We start from the raw sequence: 27217 nt of genomic DNA, 5'->3' as shown, positions 1-27217 counted from the left end.
ACAGCAATTAGCACTCAAGGTACCTGTCTGCTTTAATGCAATTTCCAAAAACTGCCTCACATCAGGAAAGCTATGTAGGCACTTGGAGCAGATCCCTTCTCTCATCTCAACTCCTTCCAGGCACCACCTCCCTTTTCTTCTCCCCAAGCCTCTGCTCACCTCTGGCACAAAGCATTTCAATATGAATTTGTAAAATGGCCATTATCCATCACCATGGGACTCATAGGCTACATGTAAACACCTGAATTGAAGCCTAAAGCCATTCACTCCAAGGAGTCTTGCTCCTCTCACAGTTCGAAAAGATATATACACCCAATGTTCATTGCAGCACTATTTACAATAGCCAAGACATGGAAGCAACCTAAATGTCCATCGACAGATGAATGAAAAAAGAAGATGTGGTACATACATACAATGGAATATTAATTAGTCATGAAAAAGAACAAAATAATGCCATTTGCAGCAACATGGATGGACTACAGATTATCATACTAGGTGAAGTCAGACAGAAAAACAAATATATGATGATATCACATATATGTGGAATCTTAAAAAATGATACAAATGAACTTATTTACAAAACAGAAATAGACTCACAGACTTGGAAAACAAACCTATGGTTACCAAAGGGAAAAGGTGGGGGTGGGGATATAAATTAGGAGTCTGGGATTAACATATACACACTACTATATATAAAATAGATAATCCACAAGGACCTACTGTATAGCACAGGGAACTCAACTCAATATTCTGTAATAATCTATATAGGATATGAATCTGAAAAAGAATGGATATGGATATATGTATATGTATAACTGAATCACTTTGTTGTACACCTGAAACTAATACAACATTGAAAATCAACTATACCCCAATAAAATATAAAAATTAAATTTTTTCAAAAAAAGCTTCCAGTTATTTGGAAGTGCAAATAAGATCCAGATCCCGGGAAAGTAAGCCTCAACTTCCTTGGAGTTCTGACAGCACTTTGTAATCATTTGTGTACTTCTGTCCTCACCCATTTCCATCTTTTTAAAAATACTTTATTTTTTTTTTTATTTTATTTTATTTTTTTTTTTATTTTATTTTTTTGGGGGAAAAATACTTTATTTTAAGGAAGGGCTTGTATCTTATTCTGAATCTCTGAGGTCAAGCACAAAGACGAACACAGGAGACGTAACTATTAATAAACAAAATGGACAGCGACTTGTTTCCCCAGCTTTAAATCTAAACAGAGGTGCACCCCTAAGCAAGTCATTTCACCTCGCTGGGACTCAGTTTCCCCATCTGGGCCTCCCAGGGCTCCTCAACCTCTGACAATCTCTAGTCTAAAACGCTGTGGAGATCTTGCCCCAAACCCGATGTTGCCAGCAAGCTACCCGTACTGATTGAAAGACCCGGGCGGAAAAGAGCAAGGTAGAAATAAGTCCTGAATTGTTTTTTTTTGCCCAAGAGGCAGGAGCCGCTAGGAACCACTCACCGTCCCTAAACCAGGGGGTCATGTAGCTCAGGATGTAGGTAGGGTCTAGGATCTTCCTGACATAGTCCCCGAAGGCGTACAGATTCCGCCGCTGCTCGGCCGTCATGCCGGCGGCTCAGCTCCCCGCGTCCTCGCTTCGCCCGCGCTGCGCTCCCAGAAAAGCCCGGCAGCAAGCCGGCAGAGACGGTGCAGGGCAACACCCAGCGCCGAGAGGCTGAGCTGCGGCGGAACCAGGACTGCAGAGCAAAAATCGAAACTGCAACTCGGGGTGCGGGGCGGGGCCACCCAGTCTCTGGGCCCGCAGGTCCCCTGCGCGGTTTCGTTTCCTCTCCAGCTGCCGGGTCCACCCCTCCGAGGGCGCTCGCGGATCCGGAGGCACTCAAGAGGACCCGTGCAAATTGCTCTTTGATGTTCACTTTATCTTACTTTGTTTTGCTTTTACAGCGGTAAAGTTGACTTGCAGTGAAATGCACAGGTTTTAATTTACAGCTCTGAGTTGTGGAAAATGTATGCGAGTGTAACCACTTACCCCAGGTTGTGTGGGTCCTGTGGTCAAGTGTCTAACTTTACAGGAAACTGTCACCTGTTTTCCAAAATGGCCATCCCGTGGTGCCTGCCCACCTGGAGTGTGCGAGAGCTCCAGGTGACGCACATCCAGGACATACCCGCGTTGGTTAGAGTTTTGTTCGCTTGTTTGGTTTGGTTTGGTTTTTAGCCAGGTGTGAAATGGTGCATTATTGTCAAATACATGTACTCCAGATATCTTCTCCCAGTCTGTGACTTACCATTTCATTTTCTTCAAGGTGTCTTCTGAGCACAAATTTATTTTGGTGCAATCTAATTTAAAGGTTTTTTAAAATTTTTGTTTACTGCCTTTTGGGCCCTCTTTAGTAAATCTTTGCCTACTCCAAGGTCATAAATATGTCGTTTTTTCTTTAAGGGCCTTTGTGCTTTTAGCTTTTACGTTTAGTTTATGATCATCTCAAATTAATTTTGTTGTGGTGTGAGGTAGAGGTCAAGGTTTTGTTTTGTTTTTTCTTCCTATGCTTATAATTGTTACACACAACCTGTTGCATCTGCTGAAAACTTCTCCTTCTCCCATTGAATGGCCTCTGGCACCTTTGTCAAAAAAACCAATTGCCTGTATGTGTGCAGGTTATTTCTAACTCTTTTCTGTTCCACTTATCTAGTTGCTGATACTGCTTTATTCTTTGTTAAGATTATATTGACTATTCTGGGATTTTGATTAAATTACATTGAACCTACATTGAACTTGAGAAGTGAGATTTCTAACAATATTGAGCCTTTGAATCCATGAAAATGAATTTTCATTTATTTAGGTCTTCTTTAATTTTACAGTTTTAAGAGTACAGATCTTCTACATATCTGTTAAATTTATTCTTAATTATTTTGTTCTTTGATGCTATTGTAAATTGAATTAAGTTTCATTTTCAAATTGTTGCTAGTATATAGAATTCACTAATTCACTTGCATTATCCAATTCACTAATTCACTTGTTAGTCCTAGTGATTGTTCTATAGATTTCTTAAAAATTTCTAGGTAAACAATCATGTCATTTTTGAATACATGGTTTCTACTTCTTTTCCAGTCCTAGGCCTTTTATTTTGTTTCCTTTCCTATGGCACTTCCTATGGCTTCCAATAGAAAGTTGAATAAAACTGGTGAGAGTTGACAGCCTTACCTTATTACTAATCTCAGCAGGGAAACCATCAATGTTTCACTTTAATTACAAAGTTTGTAACAGAGAAGAACAAACCTGACTCCATATTGAATCTATTCCTTTAGCTCTAACCTTTGTGCTCTGTTGCTTGCTTAGTCATGCTGGCTCTGCACCAAGGGCTCCTGAAACTCAAAAGAATGTTGTCTCCAGCCTGAAATATACAGGATAGCCCATTCTCAAGGCACTCACCTTTAAAGGTATAACACTTTTCCACTCATATAGACATTAAAAGTTTCAGAACAGAGAATTACTTCTTGTTGGAGGTTTATAGGATCATCTTGACCAGACCTAGCAGACAGCTGCAACAAAGGATTCCTGCACCAAGAAGTTTGCAACAGCTACACCCCCTCCTTTTTTAGTATGAAAGAAGCCTGAATTCTAACTCAGGCAAGATGGTTCTCTGGGACACTAGTCCACCATTTTCACAGTCCATTGGCTTGCCAAATAAAGTCGCTATTCCTCTCCCCAACAACTTGTCTCTTGATTTACTGGCCTGTCATTTGGCAAGCAGTACAAGCTTGGACTTGGTAAACAGGTTGGCTGTTGGTTTTTTGTAGATGCCCTTTATCAGATTAATGTTATTTTGTATTCCTAGTTTGCTCAGTTTTTATCATGAATGAGTGCTGAATTTCTCAAATTTTTTTCCTGTATCTATTGAGGTGATCATATATTCTGTTCACATACTAAACTTCATTGATTGATTTTTTTAATATTAAACCAACCTAGAACTCTTGGGATAAATCCCATCTGGTCGTGATGTAGCACCCTTTTTAAAACTGTTCTTTTCTCCTACTTCCTTAAGGTTTAATTTGCTCTTCTTTTACTAGTTTGTTAAGGTAGAACTTTAGATCACTAATTTTATACATTTTTCTTTCCTAATATAAGCATTTAAGGCTATAAATTTCCCTTTTCTCAGCTGAGTTCTAACGTTCCATCAGTTTTGATATATTTTCAATGTCATTCCATTTGAAAGTTTCTAAAACCCCTGTGATTTCTTCTTTAACCTATGAGTTAATTAGAAGTATGCTCTTTATTTTTTAAATATTGTGAACTTCCTAAACAGTTTGATGTTATTGACTTCTGATTTTAAACTATTGTGATCCAAAAGCATATATTGTAAGATTTCAATCATCTTTTGAAATTTATTGAAACTTGTTTTATGGACCAACATATAGACTATCTTGATACATCAGTATCTTCCAGATACAAAGAAGAATGTGTATTCTGTGGTTCTTGAGTCTAATGTTTGATAAATTTCAATTACATCAGGTTGGTTTATCACTGTGGTTCTAGTCTCCTATATCCTTACTAATTTTGTCTACTTGTTATATCAAGTACTAAGAGGGGGGGTTAAAATCTCCAACTATGATTATTGATTTGTCTGTGTGTCCCTTTCGTTCTAGAAGTTTTTGCTTCATAAATTTTGTAGCTGTTATTAGATGCATATAAATTTAGGATTGTTGTTTTCCTGATAAATTATGTCTTTTATCATTATGAAATGTCTTTTTGATACTTGTTATATCAAAGTCTACTTCATGGGTTATTACAAAACCCATAATAGCTATCTTATGCTTACTCTTTGCGTGGTATATCTTTTTCCATCCTATTGCTTTCAACCTCTCTGTTAATATTTAAATGCACTTCCAGTATATAGCTTATAGTTAGGTGTTCCTTTTTTTATCCAGTCTGACAATCTCTGCCTTTTAACTGGAGCATTAAATCTATTTACATTTAATTATTATATAGGTTTAAAACTGCAGTTTTGCTGTTTGTTGCATCTGATTTTGTTCTGCTCTATTCCTTTGATTTGGGTTAATCAAATATATATTTTACTTCTCTCTTAAGTATAAATTCTTTTTCTTTTAGCTTTCTGTCTCTCCCTCTATATATACACACACACATATATATGTGCACAGTGGTCGCTCGATTGATTACAACATGCATCTTTAACTTATATCAGCCTACTTATAATTAATATTACCACATCAAGAAAAAATATAAGATCCTTGCAACCATGTAATTCCATCTACCCCAGCCCATCATTTGTGCTATTTTCCTAACTTTTACTCTTCTATATATTATAAACTACATAATACAATGTTATAAGCTTTATTGTAAAAAGTCAGTTGTCTTTTAAATAAAATAAGAAAATGATAGTCTTTTCTATTTTCCCATGCTTTTACTATTTCTGGTACTATTCATTCCCATTTGTAGATACTGGTTTCCTTCTATCTGGTATCATTTCCCTTCTGGCTCCTCCAATATGTGTAGGCTTCCAGTGAAGTTTTCATTTCAAATATTATTTTGAAAAGTTCTAAGATTTCCACTGGTTTTTTCTACTTTCAAGTTACCAACTGAGAAACTGTGTTCATTCATTATAGCTATCTTTTCTTTAATCATATATATTTCTAATAGCGTTTTTAAAGTCTTTGCTAATTCCATCATGTGGATTATCTCACGTGTTTTTGTAACTGTTTTTTCTCCTGACTACGGACTCCTTCACATGTCTAATAATTTTTTTATTTTACACTGGCCATTACAAATGTGCTGTAGAATCTCTGGATTCTATTCTTTTACTCTGGGTAGTGTTGCTTTTTGTTCTAGCATGCTAACTTACCAGCCGTGCATTTTGAAATTATAGAGGCCTTGTTTCACATTGTGGTGGGTTTCACACATCTGTTTTGTTTTGCCCTTAATGAAAGGTGACTCCCTAATTCAGGGGTATAGTCTTTTCTGCTAAGGTGCGGTCCTGAGGGGTTTCAAGTGAAAAGCCCTCATGTCTCCACTGCCTTTCCAAGTTGGTGGGACTGAGACTCCAAAATCTGCCTTCCCTTCCCAGCTAAGATCTCTACTGAACTTTTCTAGCCTTCCAGCTGTTGCTTACCTGGGCCCCCTGGATCCTCCCCTGCATGTATGCATTTCAAGGACAGCTAAGGATTTAAGTGAAGGTTACATACAAATTTTAGGGGTCCCTCTTTGTGTGTCCTTTCTTTCAGAATTTCCCAGCTCAATATCGTCACCTTGGCAGCCCAAGGTTCATCTCCTAATTCAATGACTGTGACTTTCTGCTTGTGTGCAAACCTCCATGTGGACTGGAGGGAACTCTTAGAAGAAAAGCCAAATAAATGCAGTTCTCACTCAGTACAGCTCCTGTCTTTCAATAGTCTAAGTCCCTCTAGCTTCTGCCTTTTGTTTTTTTCTCCATGCCTTCAAGTGCTTGTTCTTTATATTTTGTTCATTTTTATCACTGTTCTCTCATACAAGCTATTCTGCCACTAGTTGGGTTTAGATTTTTAACTGAGAAAAAGAAATTAGATCCAAAATTCCTTAAAAAAAAAGACATGGCTCCTTTTATGCTACCAGTAGGAAACAACAGAGCTCTGAATAACAACGGATTTATTAAACATCAACAATTATAGTTTAGGATCTGAAAGAACTGAAGTCCCAGAGATAGAGTCATTTGATAGATTTATATGTAAAATCTGACCAAGGTCAGGGAAGAAGGGAAGTGTCACAGAACGGTTAGAAGAAAGGATTCAGCAGACCCTCTACCTCACCTGGGCATTAATTTATGCAACACATTTACAGAGTATCTACTATATGTCAGGTATTGTGAAAAGAACTGGGTATATGGAGATACACGTGAAAAAGAATCTCCCTCAGAAGCTTAGAGTCTGATTGGAGGAGGGAGCAGGCAATAAAGATGTAAAAGCATAGCAATTAAGAAATTGCCAAATGTAATACAAAGAAAGCAAGTAGAGTCATGAGATGGAAAATAATGGACATGGGAAAACACTTTTAATACAATGGTAAGGGAATATTTTTCTGAGTAGGTCACATTTCAGCTGAATCTTTAAGAATGGGAAGAAATCAACTATTCAAAAAAAGCCAGGATAGGGAATTCCATGCAGGAGGACAGAAAACAGAAGATCAAAAAGAAAAAGTGAAAGACACTTGTAGCTGGAACTTTAAGAACAAGGGGTAAACGGTAGGCCATGCTGCTGAAAAGGTAAACGGGGCCTTGTGATGCAAGGAATGAAGTGCACTGGGAACACACTGCAGGGTTTTAAGCCCAAAATAATATCTCTTCACATTTTCTGAAAGAACTCTCTGGCTCCCAACAAGTAGTTCAGTTGGGAGGTGACCCAAGTAAGAGATGAGGACGGCTTAGATAAAGACAGTGGCAGTGGAGAGTAGAAGAAGAGATATATTTTAGAGATAGGGGCTTCCTAGGTGGCGCAGTGGTTGAGAATCCACCTGCCAATGCAGGGGACACGGGTTCCATCCCTGCTCCAGGAAGATCCCACATGCCGCAGAGCAACTAAGCCCGTGCGCCACAACTATTGAGCCTGCGCTTTAGAGCCTGTGAGCCACAACTATTGAGCCCATGTGCTGCAACTACTGAAGCCCACGTGCCTAGAGCCCACGCTCCACAACAAGAGAAGCCACGGCAATGAGGAGCCTGCGCACCACAAAGAGTAGCCCCCACTCACAGCAACTAAAAAGAAAGCCCACGCACAGCAAAAAGAGACCCAACACAGCCAATAAAATAATAAATAAATAAATAAATAGAGATAGGACTGAGTGAACGGCAGCAGAAGAGGAAAAAGAATCAAGGCTACAGTCCAGGTATCTGGTTTGAATGACTGTGAAAATGGTTGCACCATGACTAAAATAGAGAAGTTTAGAGCTTATTCTAGTGTGGGAGATGGACAAGAAAGATGTCAGGTAGTAGTAAGGGCAGTGAGGACAAATAAAGCAGGATAAGGGAATAAAGAGTAATGCGGGCTGCTTATACTACATGCGTTGATCAGGGAAGACACGAAGTGATAGCATGCCAACTGGGTGAAGAGTACTCCACTCAAAAGGAAGAGGAAGTGCAAAGGCAGTAGTGAACTGGGCCTGCAAAAGAAAAGGTGAGCAGCGTCGTGAGAGTGGAATGGGTGGGGGAAAGAGAGGGGAGAGAGAGGTGACCAAGGCAGTTCATGTAAAGCCTGACCAACCATGATAAGGACAATGGTTTTGATCCTAAAAATGCTGGGGTGCCACTGCAGGATTTTGAGAGGGAGAATAGAAAACAAGGGGGAAGGTGGAAGCAGTGACCTGGTAAGAAGTTACAGCATTAGTACCAGTGAGAGATGATGGCACCTTGAACTAGGATCAAAGCAGTTAAAATCCCACACAATTTGCTGCTGAGCTGGATGAAGGGTATGTGAGAGTCAAGGAGAACTCCCATTTATTTCACCTGAGGGGCTGCACGAATGGTGGTGCCCACTATTAACGTGGACACTGGAAGAGAGGCAAGCTTGGAGGAGGAAATCAAGAACATGCTCGCTCACTTGCTGATGGGAGCAATCCACAGGCGGTGCTCCTCAAACACTAATGTGCACATGAATCGCCCACAAATTCCGGTCCAGTAGACCTGAGACTGCATTCCTAACAATCTCCCAGGTGATGCTGACGTTGTTGGTCCACAGACCTCACTCTGAGTAGCAAAGTCACTAAAAAGCAAGAGATAAAGGAAAAAGGAGGATAACTGAAAGATCAAAATTGTCATTAAAGTGAAGGTGAGTGAAATCCAGAGCACGTAATAGAGAGGGATTAACCTTGATCAGTGGTTCTCAAACTGGTTTGCAGGCCAGCAGCATCAGAATCACCTGGAAATTTGTTAGAAAAACACATTCTTGGCATCTCATACCTTCTGAATCAGAAACTGGGGGTGGGGCCCAGCACTCTATGTTTTAACAAATGCTCCAGATGATTCTGATGCCTGTGAAAGTCTGAGAACAGAGGCCTAGAGAAAGAGCGCTTCATCCACTGAGTGGAGAGATGAATGCCATGGCAGGTTGATAGCAAAAATTACAGTTCACTTTCCCCAATATTTACACTTTTTACAATGTAACTCGCAGCTCCTCTCAACAGTGGAGTCTCTTTTTCCTGCCCTTGAATCTGCCTGGCATTATGACTTTGCCGTAGGCAACAGAATGGGGAAATGACAGTATGTTGATACTGAGCCCAGGTTTCAAAGACTTTGCACACTTGGGCTCTCTCTCGGACTCCTGTGACCATGATATAAACAAGCTCAGGCTAATGTGCTAGAAGACAAATGACCACATGCAAGGAGCCCCATAATCCCAGCTGAGGCCATCCTAGATCAGCAGGCCCACTAGCTGACTAGACACATGAGAAAGCCAGTCAAGACCAAGCAAGCAGGCAGTGTCAATAATGTGCTACAGGTATTTTTGGTAAATGGGCGGAGTTTGTGTTTGCCTGAGCTTGACAATGACCAGAACTGCCCAGCCAATACAGAAAGTGTGTGGTAGACAGAAATGGGAAGTTTGAGGAGGAAAAGATGTGAAATACTCATTATATCAATGAGGAAGAATAATAAACATGTCCACTAATCATATGAAGTTGAGGCTGGTGATTGCGTTTTTACGGTGACACCAATCTATATAGTTATTGATTTCCTTTAGGAGCCCTTAGCAGGATGCATGTAGGGACAAGTTAAGAGTTGGGTTCCTCCACATGGAGGTCTTGCTAGGTAATGGGTTAGCAAACTATTGCTTACAGGACAGATCTAGCATGTGGCTTGTTTTTTACAGGTTGCAAGCTAAAAAATGCTTTAACATTTTTGAAGTGTTACAGAAAAGAACAAAGACTATATACAACAGAGACTGCATATGGCCCATAAAGTTGAAAATATTTACTATTTGGCTCTTTACAGGAAAAGGCTGCCAACTCCTAAACTAGGTGAATGAGGACAGAAAGGCAAAAGAGTTGGAGGGTATTGTGAGGAAGTAATTTAAATATAATCCAGAAAATCATAGCTGGGCACAAAGTAAAGTGTAGCAAAGAGGGTGATAGAGTAAGGTCAAGACTGTCATTCCTAGTCCTGTATTCTGTCTAAATCATATTAGATATCCTTGGAGGCGGCCTAACCTGCTCTAACAGGAGCAACATTTCCTGATATAATGATCACATGAAGATAACAGTGAGGGACTCTTAAGAACTTAAGAGTAACTTCTCGGAAAATCTGCTTATGGCATACTGCATTTGGCACAGGAGACAGGAGATAAAGTTGGAGGCAAAAAAAGTATATGGAACTAGAGGGACTACTTCTCAGTCTCTTTTGAAAGCTTCTCTTCTTTCATCAACCTCCTTAAGGTTTTATTCCCTAGAATTCTCACTTAAATCTGCTTCTCTTCTTGCTTTACCTCCCCTCTGGGAGATTCATCCATTCCCACGGCTCAATTACTACTCTATTCCCAGTGACTCTTAAATCCTATCTCTAGTCCCAATTGTTCCTCCAAGATGCACACTCCTATTTCCAGCTACCCACTGGAAATCTTCATCTATGTGGGTACCCTATTCCATGCTCTACAAAGAATTTTCTGAGGTGATGGAAATGCTTTCTACCTGTACTGGCCAACATGGTAGCCACAAACCTCATGTGGTTATTAAACACAAATAAAATTCAAAATTCAAAACTTCCTGAGTTTTACTAGCCACTAGTAAAACTAGTTACTAGTTTACTTCCTGGGCAATACCTGTACGTGGCCAGTGGCTACTATATTGGACAGCACAGCTCTAGGCAACTCAGTATCAACTGAATTCATTTTCCTCCCCCAACTATCCTTATTTCTGTATTTACTACTTTGTTTTTTTTTTTTGTATTTCTTACCTTGAATATTGTCACCATGTATCTCTCACAAGAGAAAAAAAAAAAGTCGTACCAGACTTTTCCCTGTGCCTCACGGCCCATCCTCAATGAAATGGTGCCCAAATCTTGTCTCATCTACCCCAGAAATCTATCGAATCTAGCCTCTCCTCTGGACCCCTACTGCCACTGTCCCACAGGCCCTTTTGATTTCTGGTTTGAATTTCTCCAGAGTTTCTTAGTTTTTTACTGAGACTTTCCCCACTCCAAACCTTCTACATTATCTCTACTTGTTTCCTAAGAACAAACCTAATTGTTCCATCCCCACCTTCTTTAAAATTCTTATTGGTGCCATCCTATTCATCCTTATAACTCTAGCATTGAGCATAATCTTGGGCCACAGGTACACAGCATCTGATGAATAAATGAATTTTACAGACAGAAAAGCAAAGAGATAGCCTCTTACCTAGGACAGAACTGTTTACCTATTTGAAGTGCAGATGATCTTTTAGAGAAACAGAAGCCAGCCTACTCCAGGCAAATACTAGACACTTTAATTTTGCCTGATGTGTATATGAAAGTACACCACCTAATGTTTTGGCAAACATCACAGTTGCAGCTCCCACTGGCATGAATTTACACTCAGACTAACTTGAATTCTATTCCCCTTACCTCTTGTTTTTCTCAGGCACAGATCCAATGGTATTTACCATCCTCCAATAACCTTGAAAGTAAAGTAGGAAAGAATTTACTAATTTCCATGACTTATAACAACCAACCTTACTGTACTTTTTTAAATGGCCATATACTACTGTTTTCCAATACCTAAGAGGTTCAGGTATTGACATGAAAACTCAAAATGAGGAGTTAACCAATTATTTCCCAAAGCTTTGGTTATCTTGTATGCATGAGTCAGCTGCTGTGGCACAACATGAGTGTAGTTTAAAGGACAAGATGTAATACCCATGACACAGCTACCATTTTCTTCTCCATCCTGTATCTCCTGCCATTACCCAGTGTTCTTCCATGTATGGAATACTTAACACAGATCATTATCCTCAACTCTAGTCACCTTCACCTCCACTCACTTTCATTACTTCCAATCACAGAGTTAGTGCTCTCTGAAGTACATTTTCAGTCGTCTTACTCCTACCCCCACTATACCTACTTGAACCTCACTGGAAAACCAATCCCCTGATGTCTCACTGTTCTCTAAGCATAATGATCACCTCATAGCTTCACTTCCTTCCCTACACAGCCCAGATACCAGAATGTACCAATTCAACTACACTCACCAGTATCTCCCTCAACTCCCTTGCCCCCCCTTTTTTACTAATACTCAGCAATATTTCGACCATAGATAAATCCATTTGTTCATTCACTGTAGAAATACTGAATGCATACTAGATGTCCAACATTAATTTCAGCTTCTATTTCCATATTGTTGAATGTTAGCAGGACAAAATCACAAATTTCAGGGTCCCATAAATTTAAACATTCCATTATCTTAGGTGAGACCTCAACACTCATCAGCAATTCTTAGCTAAGGCTCTCTCCACGACACTCAAGGAGTTTTCCACTCCTCTCCTGGAGTCCAATCCTACCTTTCTCTGATTCATCTTTCTCAGAAGATGGCATTATTTCCTATTTCATAGAGAAAATAGAGGCTTTAGAGAATGAACTATATCTCATTTTAATCACCTACCCACCAATGTCTTCCTTCTGCCACTCTGGATCCAAAGACTCGCCTCTACTTCTGTATCCATTACTAACTCATGTACCTGTGCTCTGGATCCCCTCTCCATTTTGCTACATCACTTACCACTTCTCCTTTATTTTCAACTTTTCCTATTCTAGGGGCTCCTTCCCAAAAATCTTCTCTCCCTCCCATTTGAAATTTTAAAAATAAACCAAACTCTCCTTCCTTTGGTTTTATACCCTCACAAGCATGTTTGAGCATGGAACCAAGAGTAGTTAACTATGTATCTCAGACAAGACCTCTATTTCCAACAGGCCTAGCCTTATACACTGTCTAGTGACTTCTTTCTCGCAAAGAAAGTGGCTTTAATAGTCACCACGTTTGCCTTTGTGATTTTTTTCCCCTTTTGCAGAGTATACGAGGCTGTAACTCACTGACACATTCTCACATGCATGCAACCTTGCAGGCCTAGAGGCACTTTTGTTTTGAAATTATTTCAAATATAAAAATTACAAAGTATTTCTGTATTTTTACCCTCGTTCACCCATTTTTAAATTGTACAATTTATTATTATTCCTCTCCAACTACAGATGTATTTCTTCTGAACCATTTGAGAGTAGGTCACATAATGACTATGATTTAGATGCCCACCTGGTTTTTCTAAAGACACCAATCACCAGACATGTCTATATAAATTCTGGTCTCTATATTACCATAGAAATTTAATCAGCCACCATTTCTATAGTACACAGGTCTAATGAGCTTAATGTTAGAAACGGGAATTCCCTGGGTGCCAAATGGTTAGGGCTCCACACGGTTAGGGCTCCACACTTCCACTGCCGGGGCCCCAGTTTCTCTCCCTGGTCGGGGAACTAAGATCCCACATGGCGCGTGATGTGGCCAAAAATACATGTGAATAAATTTTTAAGTAAAAAAAAAAAAGAAATGGATCCACACCCTGAATCCTGATGAAATCTGGCTTGTAGGTAGGAACCCCTTCCATTTCTCATGCCCTACCACCACTAGTGGGGACAATGGGTGCTGGTGGTTTCCAGCATCCCAAAGCACCTTCTGAAATTTTCCCCAAGTCCAAAGACGTATTACAGGCTGGCTCAGGTGTCTACAGCCTACAATAGAAGGGACTGCTAATTATTCCCCATGATGGAAGAATAACTTCAAGTACAGGCCATCAGCTGACCTTGCATAAATTCTGCCCATATGTACACACTACCTATTGCTGCTACAGACTAGATGCGGTTAGGGAAGCCCTTGGATTGCCTCATCTAAGAGCTAAGGCCAAAGTTGACTATTGAGACTAGGAAGTAATAACAAGTTTTCCTGTTGTAAATCTGAGGATGAGATTGAGCAAGTGGAAGTGCTTGCTCAATGAATGGGCAAGTGCAAATCTTCAGTTGCATTTCCTTTCCAGAAATAAGTCACAAAAACACTGAAAACCTGAGGTAAAATAAAATGTCTCATGGACAGCAAATTTGGATGAAAACATTTGGATGAACAAGCTAAATGAATGCAGTGTTAGGCTGAAAGTTTATAGAGTGTACCTCCAATGAAAGCAGAAAGCAGGTCTTAGCCAACTTTTAAAATCTCTAGCACTTACACATCCACCCAGTAAGTGCTTTAAGCATATCCTACGTGAAAGAAAACAGAAAAAGGATATAGCAGAACACATACAGTTGCCAAAGAACTTTCAGAATGGTGAGAGAGAAGACATTAGCAATCAGCTGCAACCTGTGATGCATACCCTAAGGGAGTCCAGGGTTGTTAAGAGGAAGTAACTGAGTGGAAATAATGGAGTGGAGGGGCACACTTTAACATTAACCTAGTTTAGCCAGAGAATTCAGTTCCCAGCAGACGAAAACTGCTATGCATGAAGGCTCTGATTTAGTAGGAAGCAGCACCTCCACAGACCTGAAGCTGGCTAGTGTGGCCCGAGCACAAGTGAAGTGAGAGAAAAGCTAAAGATGGACTACAATCTGATTAAGCAGAAATTTGTAATCCATAATATTATGTTGGACATTTGTTTCCTTTTAATACATATCCTAAGAATAACAAGAAGCTACTGAAGAATTTTAAGTAGAATGAAAGGGGAAAAAATTGCTTTTAAAGGTCTTTTGACAGCTACATCAAGAATGGATGGAGGCAAACAGTGAATGCAGGCAGACCCATTATGGTAGCAGAGGTGAGAGATCATGGCTGCTTAGACTGGATGATGGTACAGACACATTAGAGATATTAGAAAAATATCTAGTGACCAGGATTTAGAGACTGGATGAGAGGGCTGAAGGAGAAAGAAGAATCAAAGACTTGGAAACTTTTGCCTTGAACAGAGGATGATGTGTTGGTGCCATGTATTAACATGGGTTTTCACTGTGTTTAACTCAAAACGTTAAGATGGGTGTTCACTAAAATATCATGCAAAAGCAGAATGTGGAATAAAACAGCATTCTTACATTTTCAATACTTAAGAAAAACTACATTCATTTCATAATTTCAAAGTATATTCCTTGATCAACTATAATCACCCCACAAGTTCTCAATATCTGGGCTTACTAAAATTGTCAATGTCAACTTTAGATTCTCATCACTTTAAACCAGTTTCCTACTGCCCTTAGGATTAACGCAAACTCTAAGCATTTCCTACAAAGCTTGGTCCCACTCTCTGTCCTTTAGCTAAGTCTGCCTTCTTTTAGTCCTTAGAATATGCCAGACTTCTCTTCTGCCTTTGATCTCTGCACATCTCCTTTGCTAACAGCCCTACTCCTAGCTAACATTTACTTGTTCTCTAGATTTCAACCATCACTTCCACCTGAGATTAGGCCCCCACTGTATGCTCTTATAGGAAATCATACTTTCTCTCCAGAGAACTTATAGTGTGTAATATTTATATATATATACAAACATTACATGGGATATACATATATCTCTCATGAGGAAAGGGAACATACCTGCTTTCTTCAGTCAATGAATCCCTAAAAACCTAGTCCAGAACCTGCCACACAGCAGATATTCCAATTTCTGTTGAACAATGAACAAACACAGTAGCAAGGCAAAGTGACAGCTAAATTTAGATCTAATCCAAGTTCTGCTGTTCCCTGGCAATCCTACATCAGGCTACAGATGTAGAGCAATTTTTATCATCTCTAAAACAGAATAAAACATAAACACAGCCACTTTGTGTAAAAGAACTACCAATATAAATAAGTCAGGCAAGGTTTTTTTTTGTTTTTAGTAAGCTAAATGCTAGATAACTGCATTCTGCTTAAGACAGAAAGCAAATTAAGATACTCTTCATAATCAGATTAAAGAAACTAAAATAATCATTAACACTGTGCGGTTAAATGCAGTTCACATTAAAACTGTGAAATTCAGTATATATCCTTAACTATAAGATTTTAGCTCCACTAAAATAATTTGATTTAAAAAACAATACTGCATAGGAAAATTTCTGGATTGTTTTAAAGTGTTACTGTTTTATTTTTTCTTTTTTTGAATACACATTTGCTTTACTGGCAGTCCAGATAAACAAGTATATAAAGGAAATATTTAAAGTTTTCTTTTGGCAGATGTCAAGATAAACTGTGCAGATTAAAATGTCAATTTAACCTGAAGAAATGGTTTTGAGTCATACAAATTTTTAAGAAGAAAAATAAAGACTGTCCAAAGGGATTCTCCTAGCTTATGACACATTTCCAGAATAACTCTCAAAAAAAAAAAATTCAAAAATACTCATTGACTACTTTAAAAATATGTCAATACCATATGGCTTTAAGAAATAACTTCTAAAATTTATATTTTTTATTTAAAAAGGATCCCAAGTTTAAATAAACTGCTAGCAATATCATTTTCTTCACTTAAAAGTGCATATCTCTGAAGGGGGAGGGGACATACATACTTTTTGAACAAATAACGATTTTTACAAATTTTTAACACACACAAAAGAAAAATCACAAAATATTTTTAAAGGGGAAAAGAATTTTCACCAAGCATCATCTTTAAATAGACTGTGGTAGATAACATTGCTCTTTTTTTTTTTTCCTTTTTATACCATTGGAATTCTCAATGAGATGCTTTGGCAGTTTTAAGACATATCATGGTCTCTACTAAGAGACATTGACATTAACGATGTCCGTGGAGATGGCAATCGCCTTGATGGCTCAGTCTGAAAAGCGACATTACTGGGCTGGTTCTCCAAATCAGAGGCAAAGGTGCTCTCTTCTCTTACGTCAAGAGTTTGTTCAATTGAAGCTGCCTGGGGTGGGATATTATCTACAGTTTTGTTGGCATTATTCAAGTTGTTATTAAGTGTGGTAATATTACACTCCTTGCCCAGGACACCAAATTCATCTTCTATTGTAACTACATCTTTAGTTTCAAATGGTTCCAAAGGAGGAGCCAAAAATTCATTTTGTAGAGGGTCTTGAGGACCACTAGGGTCACATTCTGTACCCTCCTTTACTTCAGAATCTTTGTCACTATCACTGTCGATGGTAATCACAACTGGGGAACGTGAAGCATTATCGCCATGGTGTTTCTTATGCTTCCTCTTATGTTTCTTCTTTTTCTTTTTATGGTGTCTAGTTGTATCGGTAGCTTTCCCTTCATACACTATTTCTACACTCAGGCTCCGGGTCCTCCTCTTTCTCCTCTTGTGCTTTGTCTCTCTGTCTGATGATCGGCTATCTGAAAAGCTGTCACTCTCATTTCTGTAGCTTCCATCCAATTTTGATGAAGATCTTGAGTAGTGACCTTCCTTTACTTTAGAAGCAAATTCCCGAGATGGTTGAGCCACACTGTTAGTACCCTCCAAATGCCGTGTTTTGTATTTTCGTTTCCCGCCAGGCTTTTCATTTCTCACCCGGTCAGGCCCTGTAGATGCAGTCTTTGACCTAGTACTAGACAGGCTCCTTGATCTATGCCTTTCATAGTAGTAGTATTTCCTTTCACTGTGATTATTTTTTTTCCTGGCATTTGTTCTTTCAGAAAAAGACTGAATTCTAAATTCTGGACTTGAAGATTGTCTGGAATAATGAGCTCTGGACAGAGTCCTCCTCCTGTAAGATGATTCGTAGCCGTCCCTGTCCTTGTTTCTACTATAGTAAGTATACTCCCACTTATATCTGCTTCCATAATTATTTCTTAAATAGTAACGATCTCGATTTCTGCTCCGTGATCTTCTTTTACCACGATCACTGCTACGAGATCTTGATCTGCTTGTGCTTTCACTACTTAGAGACAGAGTTTGGCTTCTTCTTGACCAACTGCTATCTCTAGTTCTTGACCTCTTTTTGTCTCGTCTACCTCTAGGTCTGCTACTCTCCCTGCTTCTGGACCGTTTGCTTTTCATTCTTTTCTTCCCATGATGCTTTCTACGATTCTTCTGATCATGCCCACTTCTACTCTGGGAACGTGAGTCTGAACTTCTCGATCTTCCCCTCCTTCTGTGTCTGTGAGTATATGGGGAATATACTCTGTCTCCTCTGATGGATGAGCTCAGGTCTCTGGGAGAGGACAATGATATAGATCGTTTCTCTTCCTTCTTTGATTTGATTCTTGTACCAGAATCACCATGACCTTTATTTATTTGTTCACCCTTTCCAAGGACAGAGCGTGGAGATGAACATCTACTAACATCACTATCACCAGAACTGTAAAACTGCTCTTGTTCTTGTGTCTTCACTGTCTCCATTTTCTCATAAGAACCTAACTCCTCAGAATCAGAGGACAGTTCAACAAGTTCTGGGGTCCTCTCAGCTAGTGGTTTAACAAACCCAACAATAACACAATTATCTGAAGAAGAATCACTGTCATTATTTAAGTTCTCATTGGTTTGTACTACTTGTATCTGAGATGTGGCTCTTCCTGTTACAAGTTCTTCATCTGAACTGTCTGAAGTATTTAAAAGGGAAGACATGGCAGCATGTACCTGCTCTGAGCTTGAATAAGATGGCCCTGGAGTTTCATCATCCCATGGTGCCTGACTAACAGTGGCTACACTAACTTCCAGCTCTTGGGTCTCAGCTTCATCTGGAGATATTGTTATGACCGAAGAATCAGAATGGCTACCTTCTTCATATGAAGGAGCAGGACAATCATAATTAGCATGCTGGTCAAAGGCTGCCATGTTAAATGGAGATCGAGCAAAACTAATAAATTCATGTATAAAATGCTCAGTCCGATTAAGTAAAAATGGCCTTAAGTCAGACACAAATGCCTGACTCTCCAAGTCATAGCGAGTAACATTACTCATGATGATATGCTGGACAATATTCACTAAAGATCCATGAGCTCCAAAGAGAACTGTGAGTTCACGTTTTAACCAGGGGACTAATCTATGAAGGCAAGCCGGATTTCTACGGAAAAATTCAGCTGAAATATCCCTGTAGCGGCCACCATCTTCAATATTTCTAACTCGAGCACCAGCACGATAGAGAGTTCGCCTAAAATTAATAATATCCTGTTCTTGAATTTTCCGCAAAGATCTTTCATCTGTGGTAGTTGGCCTCCTTATTGCAATCTGTCCCATAAATGGAGGAATTTCGCCATCTCTAGGTCTTGCTGAAATGCCTAACCCTTCAAATATTACTCCACTGTCTGGTGGAGTTGTTGTTCTTCTATTTATGGTACTAGGTGAATAAACAGAGGCACTTCGATCCCTTGTCATAGTTGTACGATAGCGGAATGGTCGAACATCAGGGGTAGCAAAAGAACCATTGTACGAAGGCCTTAGGACATACTCCTTGAAGTCGTCTTCTGCCCTCACAGAATGGAAAATAGAATCAAAGGGCTGTTTACACAGTGGACATTCAGCTTTGTTTTTTGACCACTCCTGTACACAGCGAAAACAGAACTTATGTAAACAGCGATCTAAGTAAGACACATTATCAAATCTATCCAAGCATATAGGACACTTAGAATCGGGAGATGCATCAGCTGGTACTGTCTGTTGCAATTTGCTAGTGCCAGCTTTAGGTGAAAAGTTGTCCATTTTAAATTCCTTAGCGGCTGATGCCATTATCTGTAAAAGGGAAAAAGATACATCAGTAACCTGATAAAAGAGAAATGACTAAATCTGAAAAAGATGCAAATGACTGTGAAACGTACTTTGGTGAAAATAGTTAAGTAATTCATTGTCCTTGTAACATAAAGGGGCAGTGTAGCATAGTAATATAATACTTAAAGCACAAGCTCTAAAGTCAGATTTTCTGGGTTTGAATCCTGGTTCCACACTACCAGTGTGACTATGGATTAGTTACTAGTTACTATCCTTATGCTTCAGTTTCATTTGTAGATCACTGATACTAGAACCTGCCTCACAGGATTTGTGAAGGTGTTTTATGGTTTTCTGGGGTGTTTTTTTTTAAAAGCCCTTAGAAAAAGTGCCTGGTACATAGTAAGCTCTCAAATATTATATAATATTCCATTATTCTTTTTAAAAAATAATTTGAGAAAGATTTAATATATACAAAAAAGTACAAAAGAAAATACACCAAGTACCCATGTATCCTCTCCTCAGAGTTACCAACTAACATTCTCTCATGGTTATTCCAGATTTTTTAAACAGTCCCTTTACGTGCTCACCCGAGGCCCCATCCTTCTCTAGGAAACAAAAACTAAAAATATCACAATTCTCAGTTGGAGTTATTTCTATGTATGGTTTTATATCTTTAATACCTATGCCCCAAACACTATGGACTACTGAATTGTTCTGTTTGTGGTAAGTATTACATATATACCTTTAAAAACAGCTTTAGTGAGAAAATTTGCATACCAGAAAGTTCACCTATTTGAACCAATTCTGTGGTTTTCAGTGGAAGATTCCTTCACACAAAAAAGGATCTGTTAGTGAAGATTAAATGAAATAAAATGTAAAAGCACTCCAGGGCAGTGCCTGGCTTATAGTAACTGCTGAGTAAATGTTAGTTGCTGTTATTATTACTACACTATTCTTACTAGACTATTATATTCAGTTCATCGCTGACTCCTTTCAGCATCCCTAAGCAGCTTTTCTTCACCTTCAGTCACAAAGTATCTTGAAATCATGCTTTCAGCCTCCTTATCTTTTCTCACAAAGATCACTAGAATATTAAAGATTAGTTCTGTTTTCCTTAAATTTATCAGTTTATATAGACCCATAACTTACAAAAAGAATTTTCCAGAGCTGAAACTAGTTGCGTTACATTTTGGCCTTGTTATCTTATAAAATCCCTCTTTAGCTGCTTTCTATACTAATCATTATATATATATTAATATTAATGTTAATTTCTTCCTTTATGTTTTCCTGGGCCTGTTATTGATCTTTCCTCACCTCCTCTATCACAGGAAGTCCCATCATCAGTCAGCTGCTATCTAGTCAAACAGAACTGTAATTTGCTATACAAGAAACTCACTGCCTATACCTAGCTCTAACAAAAACAAATAAAACCTACAATAAAAACCTATCAATACTATTGTAAAATATAAATATTTCACCACAGACTTCAAATTAAACTTGCTCATCTAGGGCATCTTAGCTTTCTCAGAGCCATAACTTAATAGGAAACCAATTAATGAATGCTGAACAAGTTTCTTCAGGGGTTCCAAATACTTCCGGTCCTCTGTTTTCTAGAGTGGAAATGTAAAAATTACCACTATTCTTCAAAAAAAAAGAGAATTATAAATATATTAATACTAGTTGCATATCTGCTAATATATTTAAACTTTGAAAACTTAATATCACATAAATTTCTCAGCATTTCCCCCTACTTCTAATATTTTTAAATTCTCCTACTCAGGAAAAAAACATCTTAAAAATAAACACCGTTAGGATAAGAGACTATCTTGTGTGCATTAGGGGAAGGAGGGAAGAGTGGACACGGCACTGGAGAGGTTATCAGATCTGGACTGAAGACCACGTTTCACCTAAAACTAACTGTCAAAGGGAGAAATCCACATTAACTCTGGACTTTAGTTTGCCCCTCTATATAAGAAAGTGATAATCAGACTTTAAAAAAGTTAATACATTTTATCTTAATTTGTTTTTCTGGAATACAGAATTTTAGTGTTTACTAAACATTTCCAGTTCACATAAAAATTACAACCCAGAATGAATTTATTAAAGAAAATTATTTGCCAATAACCTGAAGTTCAAATAAAACAAAATCTCAACTAACCGTAATTTTTTTAAATGGAATTTTAGTTCTCTCTTCCCTAGCGTTATAAGCCTGTTAAACAATTTGACAGCACAAGTTTAAAGAAAGATGAGTAACATCATCTGCAGTAGGTATAAAAGAACTATTAGTTCTGTTTTGTATTTCTACACAGGAATAGCTCTAGGTACAAAGAATGGTATTCATCAGAAACACCAAATGGTAATGAATGTAAATCATCATATAAGGGCTTTACTCTTTTGAAATCATCACTAAATACTAAAACTAAAATATTTGCTAATTCAAATGAAGTAGAATTACCACATGACCCAGCAATTCCACACCTATTCATCTAAGCGAAACAAAAACATATGCCCACACAAAAACTTTTAAGTGAAGAGTCAGAGCAGCATTTGTCATAAGAGCTTAAAAGTGGAAATAATCCAAATGCCCACCAACTGATGAATATGGTATATCCATACAATGGAATATTTGACAATAAAAAGGAATAAAATACTGATACATGCTACAACATGGACAAATCTTTTCATTACGCTAAATGAAAAAACATAAAAATCATAAAAGATCACATTATATGCTATTTTATATGAAATGTACAGAATAAGCAAATTGATAGAAAGCAGACTGGTGGTTGCTGTGGGGGTGGGGGAGAGATTATAAGGTTTCTTTCTAGGGTGATGAAAATGTTCAATTATAGTTGCACAAATATACTCCATAAATATACTAAAAAACCACTGTATTACAAAAAGAAGTGAACTTTATGGATGAAAATACAAAATATATTTTAACAAAATTGTTTCAAAAATACAAATTAAGGCATTAAACAGGGATGACTAGGAGACAGATTTAAGATTTGTAGGGTTATGGGAGGAATTCTGGGTTAGGTAGCAAAGGTGGACCTGATGACAGATTTAGTGCTTTGGGTGCTAGAAGTCTGTGATAAAAGTTTCTCTATCCTAGCACTGTAGGAATTATGATTTCAAATTAATTTCCCCATGGGGATAAGATTAATCAGTTCTTCTGAACCCTTTTCCTTAACTGCCTCCCAAATTCGAAATAAAGATTACCATCTTTAGGATAAACTGATTAAGCAAAACTTTCCCTTCCCCAAATCTTCAAATGTGTTGGCTTTAACAGGGATAAGAACCCCTTATAGCACATGTTGGGGGAATTTCAGATAATCAACAAACATACATATCTAGGGAAAATGGAAGGAGGGGGGAGCAGGTGGAGGTTGATAAAGAGTCCGGAGGCTGGAATCTAAATTAGACCATAGACTGGACATTTAAAAAACTGCACAGTGATACAAAGTAGGAATGTTCTGCAGAATTAAATATTTAATAAAGTCAGACTTCCTATAAAGGTCATTTTCTGTGGCATTCCTTAAATTATCACTGTATATGCAATTTAACCACTGGCTGATTACATCTGATGAGTGATGTTAATTCTAATGCTGAGCCAGGGCTGAGAATCAAAACTACTTATTAGTGGTGTGATCTTGAGGAAGTTAATTTCACGAAACCTTTCCTTTTCTCAATTCTAAAACAGATTAAGTAACAGGACCCACCTGAAAAGGTGGTTGTGTGAACAGATATGTCCCACCTAAACCCTCAGCATAGTGTTTGGTGGGCAGTGAGAACTTAATACTGCCCTCCTACGTTATGTGAAAATAAAGTTAATTTTGGTCATTTCCATCACCCATAACTGGTTATAAATACCCAGAAAGATGACAGTCTATAACTAAATGATTTTCATATTAATTTCAATATTGTACTTAATATATCTAAGCAAAGTGGCTAAAGAGGGTTCACAAGTGGTTGAACTAGAAATATACCCCCAAGTATTAAAAACAATCTGGGCCCTATCTCTCGTGACCTTAAAGAAATCATGTACATCTCTGAACTACAATTTAATCAGAAATTCCAAGAAATCAAACAGAAGTGACAGGATCTACTAACCAGACCCTAAAAAACTTAAATACTCACCAGACCCTACGAAATTTAATTCCAGTTCCAGCAATAAAAAGAATTGCTTGGGAACCATTTCCCTGTAAAGCCACTCATTCCAGATAAACATGACTACTTTGGCTGACTGTGTAGCTTTCAGTCACTGACTAAAAACAAATAAAAAACCCCAATCCTCACCGCTATTAACTTAAATCTCCGGTAACTTTCTGAATTTATCTTAAACAACCTTAAAAATTACCTACCAAAAATTATATTCACTTTTCCTCTTAAATCACTATTTGCCTCATCTCAGTACTGCCCCCGTCCAGTCTACCAATCAGCAGCCCGTGAGAAAAGCTGCACTGACTTGATGGAAGAAGTCACAGGCTCACGGGGGTGTAACAGTACAAAGACAACTCCGACAGTCACGGCAGCAGTCGCTTCCTTTGGTTGAACCGCCACCTGCCAGGATCTAAGATAAGCACCGCGCGCATTACATGCTCACAGCGAACTAAAATATTGTTACTCCCATTTTACAGATACACTCAGAGCGGTCAACGGCCCGCCCAAGGTCACACCTCTGACAGCGGCGACGCCACGACTCAGACTCGAACCTTTCGCGTTTTGTGCCGGGTTTTCCCCCCAGAGACCAAGCTCCTTCCAGTACACGGCTGGCCTGGCGCCCTCGGGAGCGCTTCTCGGGAAGCAGCCCTCCCCCGCCCACCGGCACGGATCCACAGGTGCGCCGCCGAGCCGCTCGCCGGGACGCTGGCCCGCCGGCTTGCCACGGCGCCTCAGGCCCGGACCGCTGCTCCCTCGCCCCTGGGCCTCGCTGCAGGCGGGAGCTCCAGGTCGCCAAGCCCTTCAGACCCCCGCGCCCCATTGTTCCCGATCTTACTCACCTCGGAGGATGCCGGCGCAGACCCGGCTGGGGCGCTCGTGGCAAGCTCCCGGCGGCCCAGCAAGCTGGGTCGGTGACGGCAGGACCCGCGAAGGCGAACCCGGCGACTTCTCCGCCGGCCCTCAGGAGCAGGAGTAGGCGGGGGCGCTTCACCCTCCTCGCGAGACAGCGGAGACCCCGGCGGCTGCTGCGACCCCTGTGACGTAAAGCGCTCATCACCAATGGCAACTTGGGGGCGGTGGCAGAAAGCGAAACCCACTCCACGGCCCCCAACGCGTCAAAACATAGCACGCGCCGGCGTAACGCATGCGCGGTAGAAAACACAGGCATTAAGGGCGGGGCTTAGTGCGCTCGGCACGAGCTCGGCCCTTCCCCCACTGCCCTCAGCTGCTGGAACGAGCGCAGCGCAACCCTCCGAGGCAGAAATCGCTATCATACCGTCCCTCTGGGTACTATTAATCTCTAGGACTCACAGGGGCACTAGCCTAAAGTTCGCTTCTGATTTTCCCGGAAGACATAACTAGCTTGTCTCAGTTAGACGTCACCAAACTCTGTGAGAAGTTACGGAAACTCTCTCTGGTGTATAGATAAAGGAGCTGAGTCGCAGGTGGAGGGACTTCACCTCCGACTGCAGAGTTAGAAAACAACACCCAGAAAAAATGCAATCCCCCAGTCAGAGGCCTACAGTCTTCAGAGAGAGATCAATTCCAGTACAGGGATAAACAGGGATTTAACCCTGAAACCTTCCCAAAACAGATAACGTTTTTCCCCTTACCCACTCTCCGAAATCTGTATTAAAACCCTGTTTAGGAGACAGCTGAGATTACGAGGCAGAGCGTCCGGAGCCTGAAGCGGCCCGTTGCTCCGTTCTTCGCCTCAAATGTGCCCGTCCCGAACATTCTAGAGCTGAAACTGGTGCAACGGTCCGCGTGCCAAACTCCGTGCTTCGGCTTAATATTTGATCGTGCTGCCGTGCTAAGCACACAAACGCTCAATAAACACTTGATTGGGAAATACGTTATGCCGGGTAATTCATGCCACATTTTCTTCTAAAAAGGGTATCACCGACATCAACGAGCCACTGCGTTCTCAGACTTGTTTCTTGAAAAGCTCAATTGAGAGGGGTTCCCAGAACGATTCCTCAGTTACATAAAAGCAGGTAGTATTCTTGTTTACATCAAAGATGAATACACGACCTACCTATACTGCGGGAATGGATCCGGGAGGAAACAATTCTTTGAGACGCCGGCGTAATATTTAAAACGTGGATTACTTTTCCCAATAAACTTTTAAATACACACGACGATACCTTATCTCGCATTACTACTGCTCTGCAACTAAAGAAAGACCGGCTGACGAGTCAAGCCTACCCCTCCAAGTGGCAAAAAATACCCCATTTTCAACGTACTTTCTAGTTTCTCTCACCTCCTCCCCGAAAGGCGGGCTTGGCCCCGGGTCACGTGACACCGCCCACAGCTCCGGGCGGAAGAGGCCGGCCCGGCAGAGGGGAAACGCGCCGGGAGGCGAGTGGGCGGGCACTCCCGCCCGGCTGAAAGATGGCCGCCGCCGCCGCCGCCGCCGCCGCCCGGCAGCCACCGCCCCGGAGGTAACTCTAGGGCCTGCGGCTTCCGTCTGTGCCCGCGGACCACAGCCGCCTTCTTACCATGAAGCCAGTGAGTCGCCGCACCCTGGATCGGATTTATTCAGCGGTAGGTCCCGGGCCTGGTGGGGCTCCACGGGGTCGACTCCGGAGGCCCGCGGGTGGAAAGCCCGCTATTTCTTCAGCGCCCAGAAACTCCAAAATCCATTCCTGAATTAAGCCTTTCACTCGCTCACCTCGACTCCGCCTCTTCCTGGAGGACACGCTCTTCCGCTTCTTACGTAAGAGCGGCTTGGTGTACTCGTTTCCGGAACCACACTTATCCGAGTTTATCATTAAAATTCCCATCTTTGCAGCGTACGCGGCTACCTGATGGGGGCGGGGAGGAAGTGCCACTCATGTTTTTGCTTTTACTCCTCTTGCGTTTCTCAGTTGCTGCTCGCGGTCGTATTGCTCTCCTGGGGATACGTCATCTATGCATCAACTGTAGCTGCACGACGACAGCTAAGGAAGGAATACCCAGACAAAATCTTCGGGATGAATGAAAATTTGTAATTCCCCTGGATTTTGATTCTGTGCATATACAGTTCTTTACCTCATGCTTATCTGACACGTGTCTCGATTTAAAGTAAGCTCTTTAATACAGTGCTTCAAAATTCATTTTTGTATACCATCCTTTATAATAACCACTAATACGCTAATTTTTTATATAGAGATTTGCCTTCTACGTTCTCACCTAACAAAGCCACCTACATCTGACAGCCTTTCAATCTACAGTTTCTAAAATACTTCTTTTGAAATGCTTCAGAAAGCCTTTAAAACAAAAGTGTGTGGAATTTCTGTTCTTATATTTATCGCAGTATTTCATTACGTTGTATACCTTCACATCAAATTAGATTAAGTACTGTTAAAGAAAAAAACTATCATGTGACTAAATAACTTTCTACATCCTGTTTTCCAAATTAAAAATAGCCAGAAAAAGTAGTTGATTGCCCATGTCTTTTTTTTTTTTTTGGCATGTCCAGT

General features: G+C 40.0%; 3 protein-coding genes across 6 annotated transcripts in view; 1 reads left to right on the top strand and 2 right to left on the bottom strand.

Moving 5' to 3' along the window:
• The window catches only part of RIGI (RNA sensor RIG-I), a 55529-nt gene extending 39825 nt beyond the window's left edge, over positions 1-15704 (bottom strand). Inside the window, exons 1-2 of one of the 2 annotated variants that reach the window (XM_057720317.1) lie at positions 15544-15704; positions 11554-11605 (exon numbers count right to left, since the gene is read on the bottom strand). Coding sequence is in view for 1 of the 2 variants with exons in the window: in XM_057720316.1 (XP_057576299.1) it covers positions 1481-1586 (106 nt within the window). In the remaining variant the exon portion in view is untranslated. Of the gene's footprint in view, positions 1-1480; positions 1670-11553; positions 11606-15543 lie in introns of those variants that run through there. The other variant, XM_057720316.1, reaches the window with a different exon arrangement.
• Positions 15705-16044: 340 nt separating this feature from the next.
• TOPORS (TOP1 binding arginine/serine rich protein, E3 ubiquitin ligase) lies at positions 16045-26631 on the bottom strand. 3 transcript variants are annotated; one of them, XM_057720313.1, is made up of 3 exons: positions 26255-26631; positions 24593-24787; positions 16045-19613 (listed from the first exon to the last, which is right to left on the bottom strand). In XM_057720313.1, exons 1-3 carry the CDS (start codon positions 26255-26257, stop codon positions 16677-16679), a joined length of 3135 nt encoding a protein of 1044 aa, XP_057576296.1. In that variant the 5' UTR covers positions 26258-26631; the 3' UTR covers positions 16045-16676. The 3 variants fall into 3 exon arrangements, with proteins under 3 accessions (XP_057576296.1, XP_057576298.1, XP_057576297.1); XM_057720315.1 differs by lacking the exon at positions 26255-26631 and adding an exon at positions 26000-26030 and having other exon boundaries at positions 16055-19613; XM_057720314.1 differs by lacking the exon at positions 26255-26631 and adding an exon at positions 25792-25967 and having other exon boundaries at positions 16055-19613.
• Positions 26115-26851, top strand: SMIM27 (small integral membrane protein 27). The gene is made up of 2 exons (XM_057720331.1): positions 26115-26300; positions 26624-26851. Exons 1-2 carry the CDS (start codon positions 26256-26258, stop codon positions 26744-26746), a joined length of 168 nt encoding a protein of 55 aa, XP_057576314.1. The 5' UTR covers positions 26115-26255; the 3' UTR covers positions 26747-26851.
• The last annotated feature ends 366 nt before the right edge of the window (positions 26852-27217 follow it).

The sequence above is a fragment of the Hippopotamus amphibius genome, chromosome 2, assembly GCF_030028045.1.
Source record: "Hippopotamus amphibius kiboko isolate mHipAmp2 chromosome 2, mHipAmp2.hap2, whole genome shotgun sequence".
Taxonomy (NCBI): domain Eukaryota; kingdom Metazoa; phylum Chordata; class Mammalia; order Artiodactyla; family Hippopotamidae; genus Hippopotamus; species Hippopotamus amphibius.
This window is presented reverse-complemented; position numbering and strand designations above follow the sequence as displayed.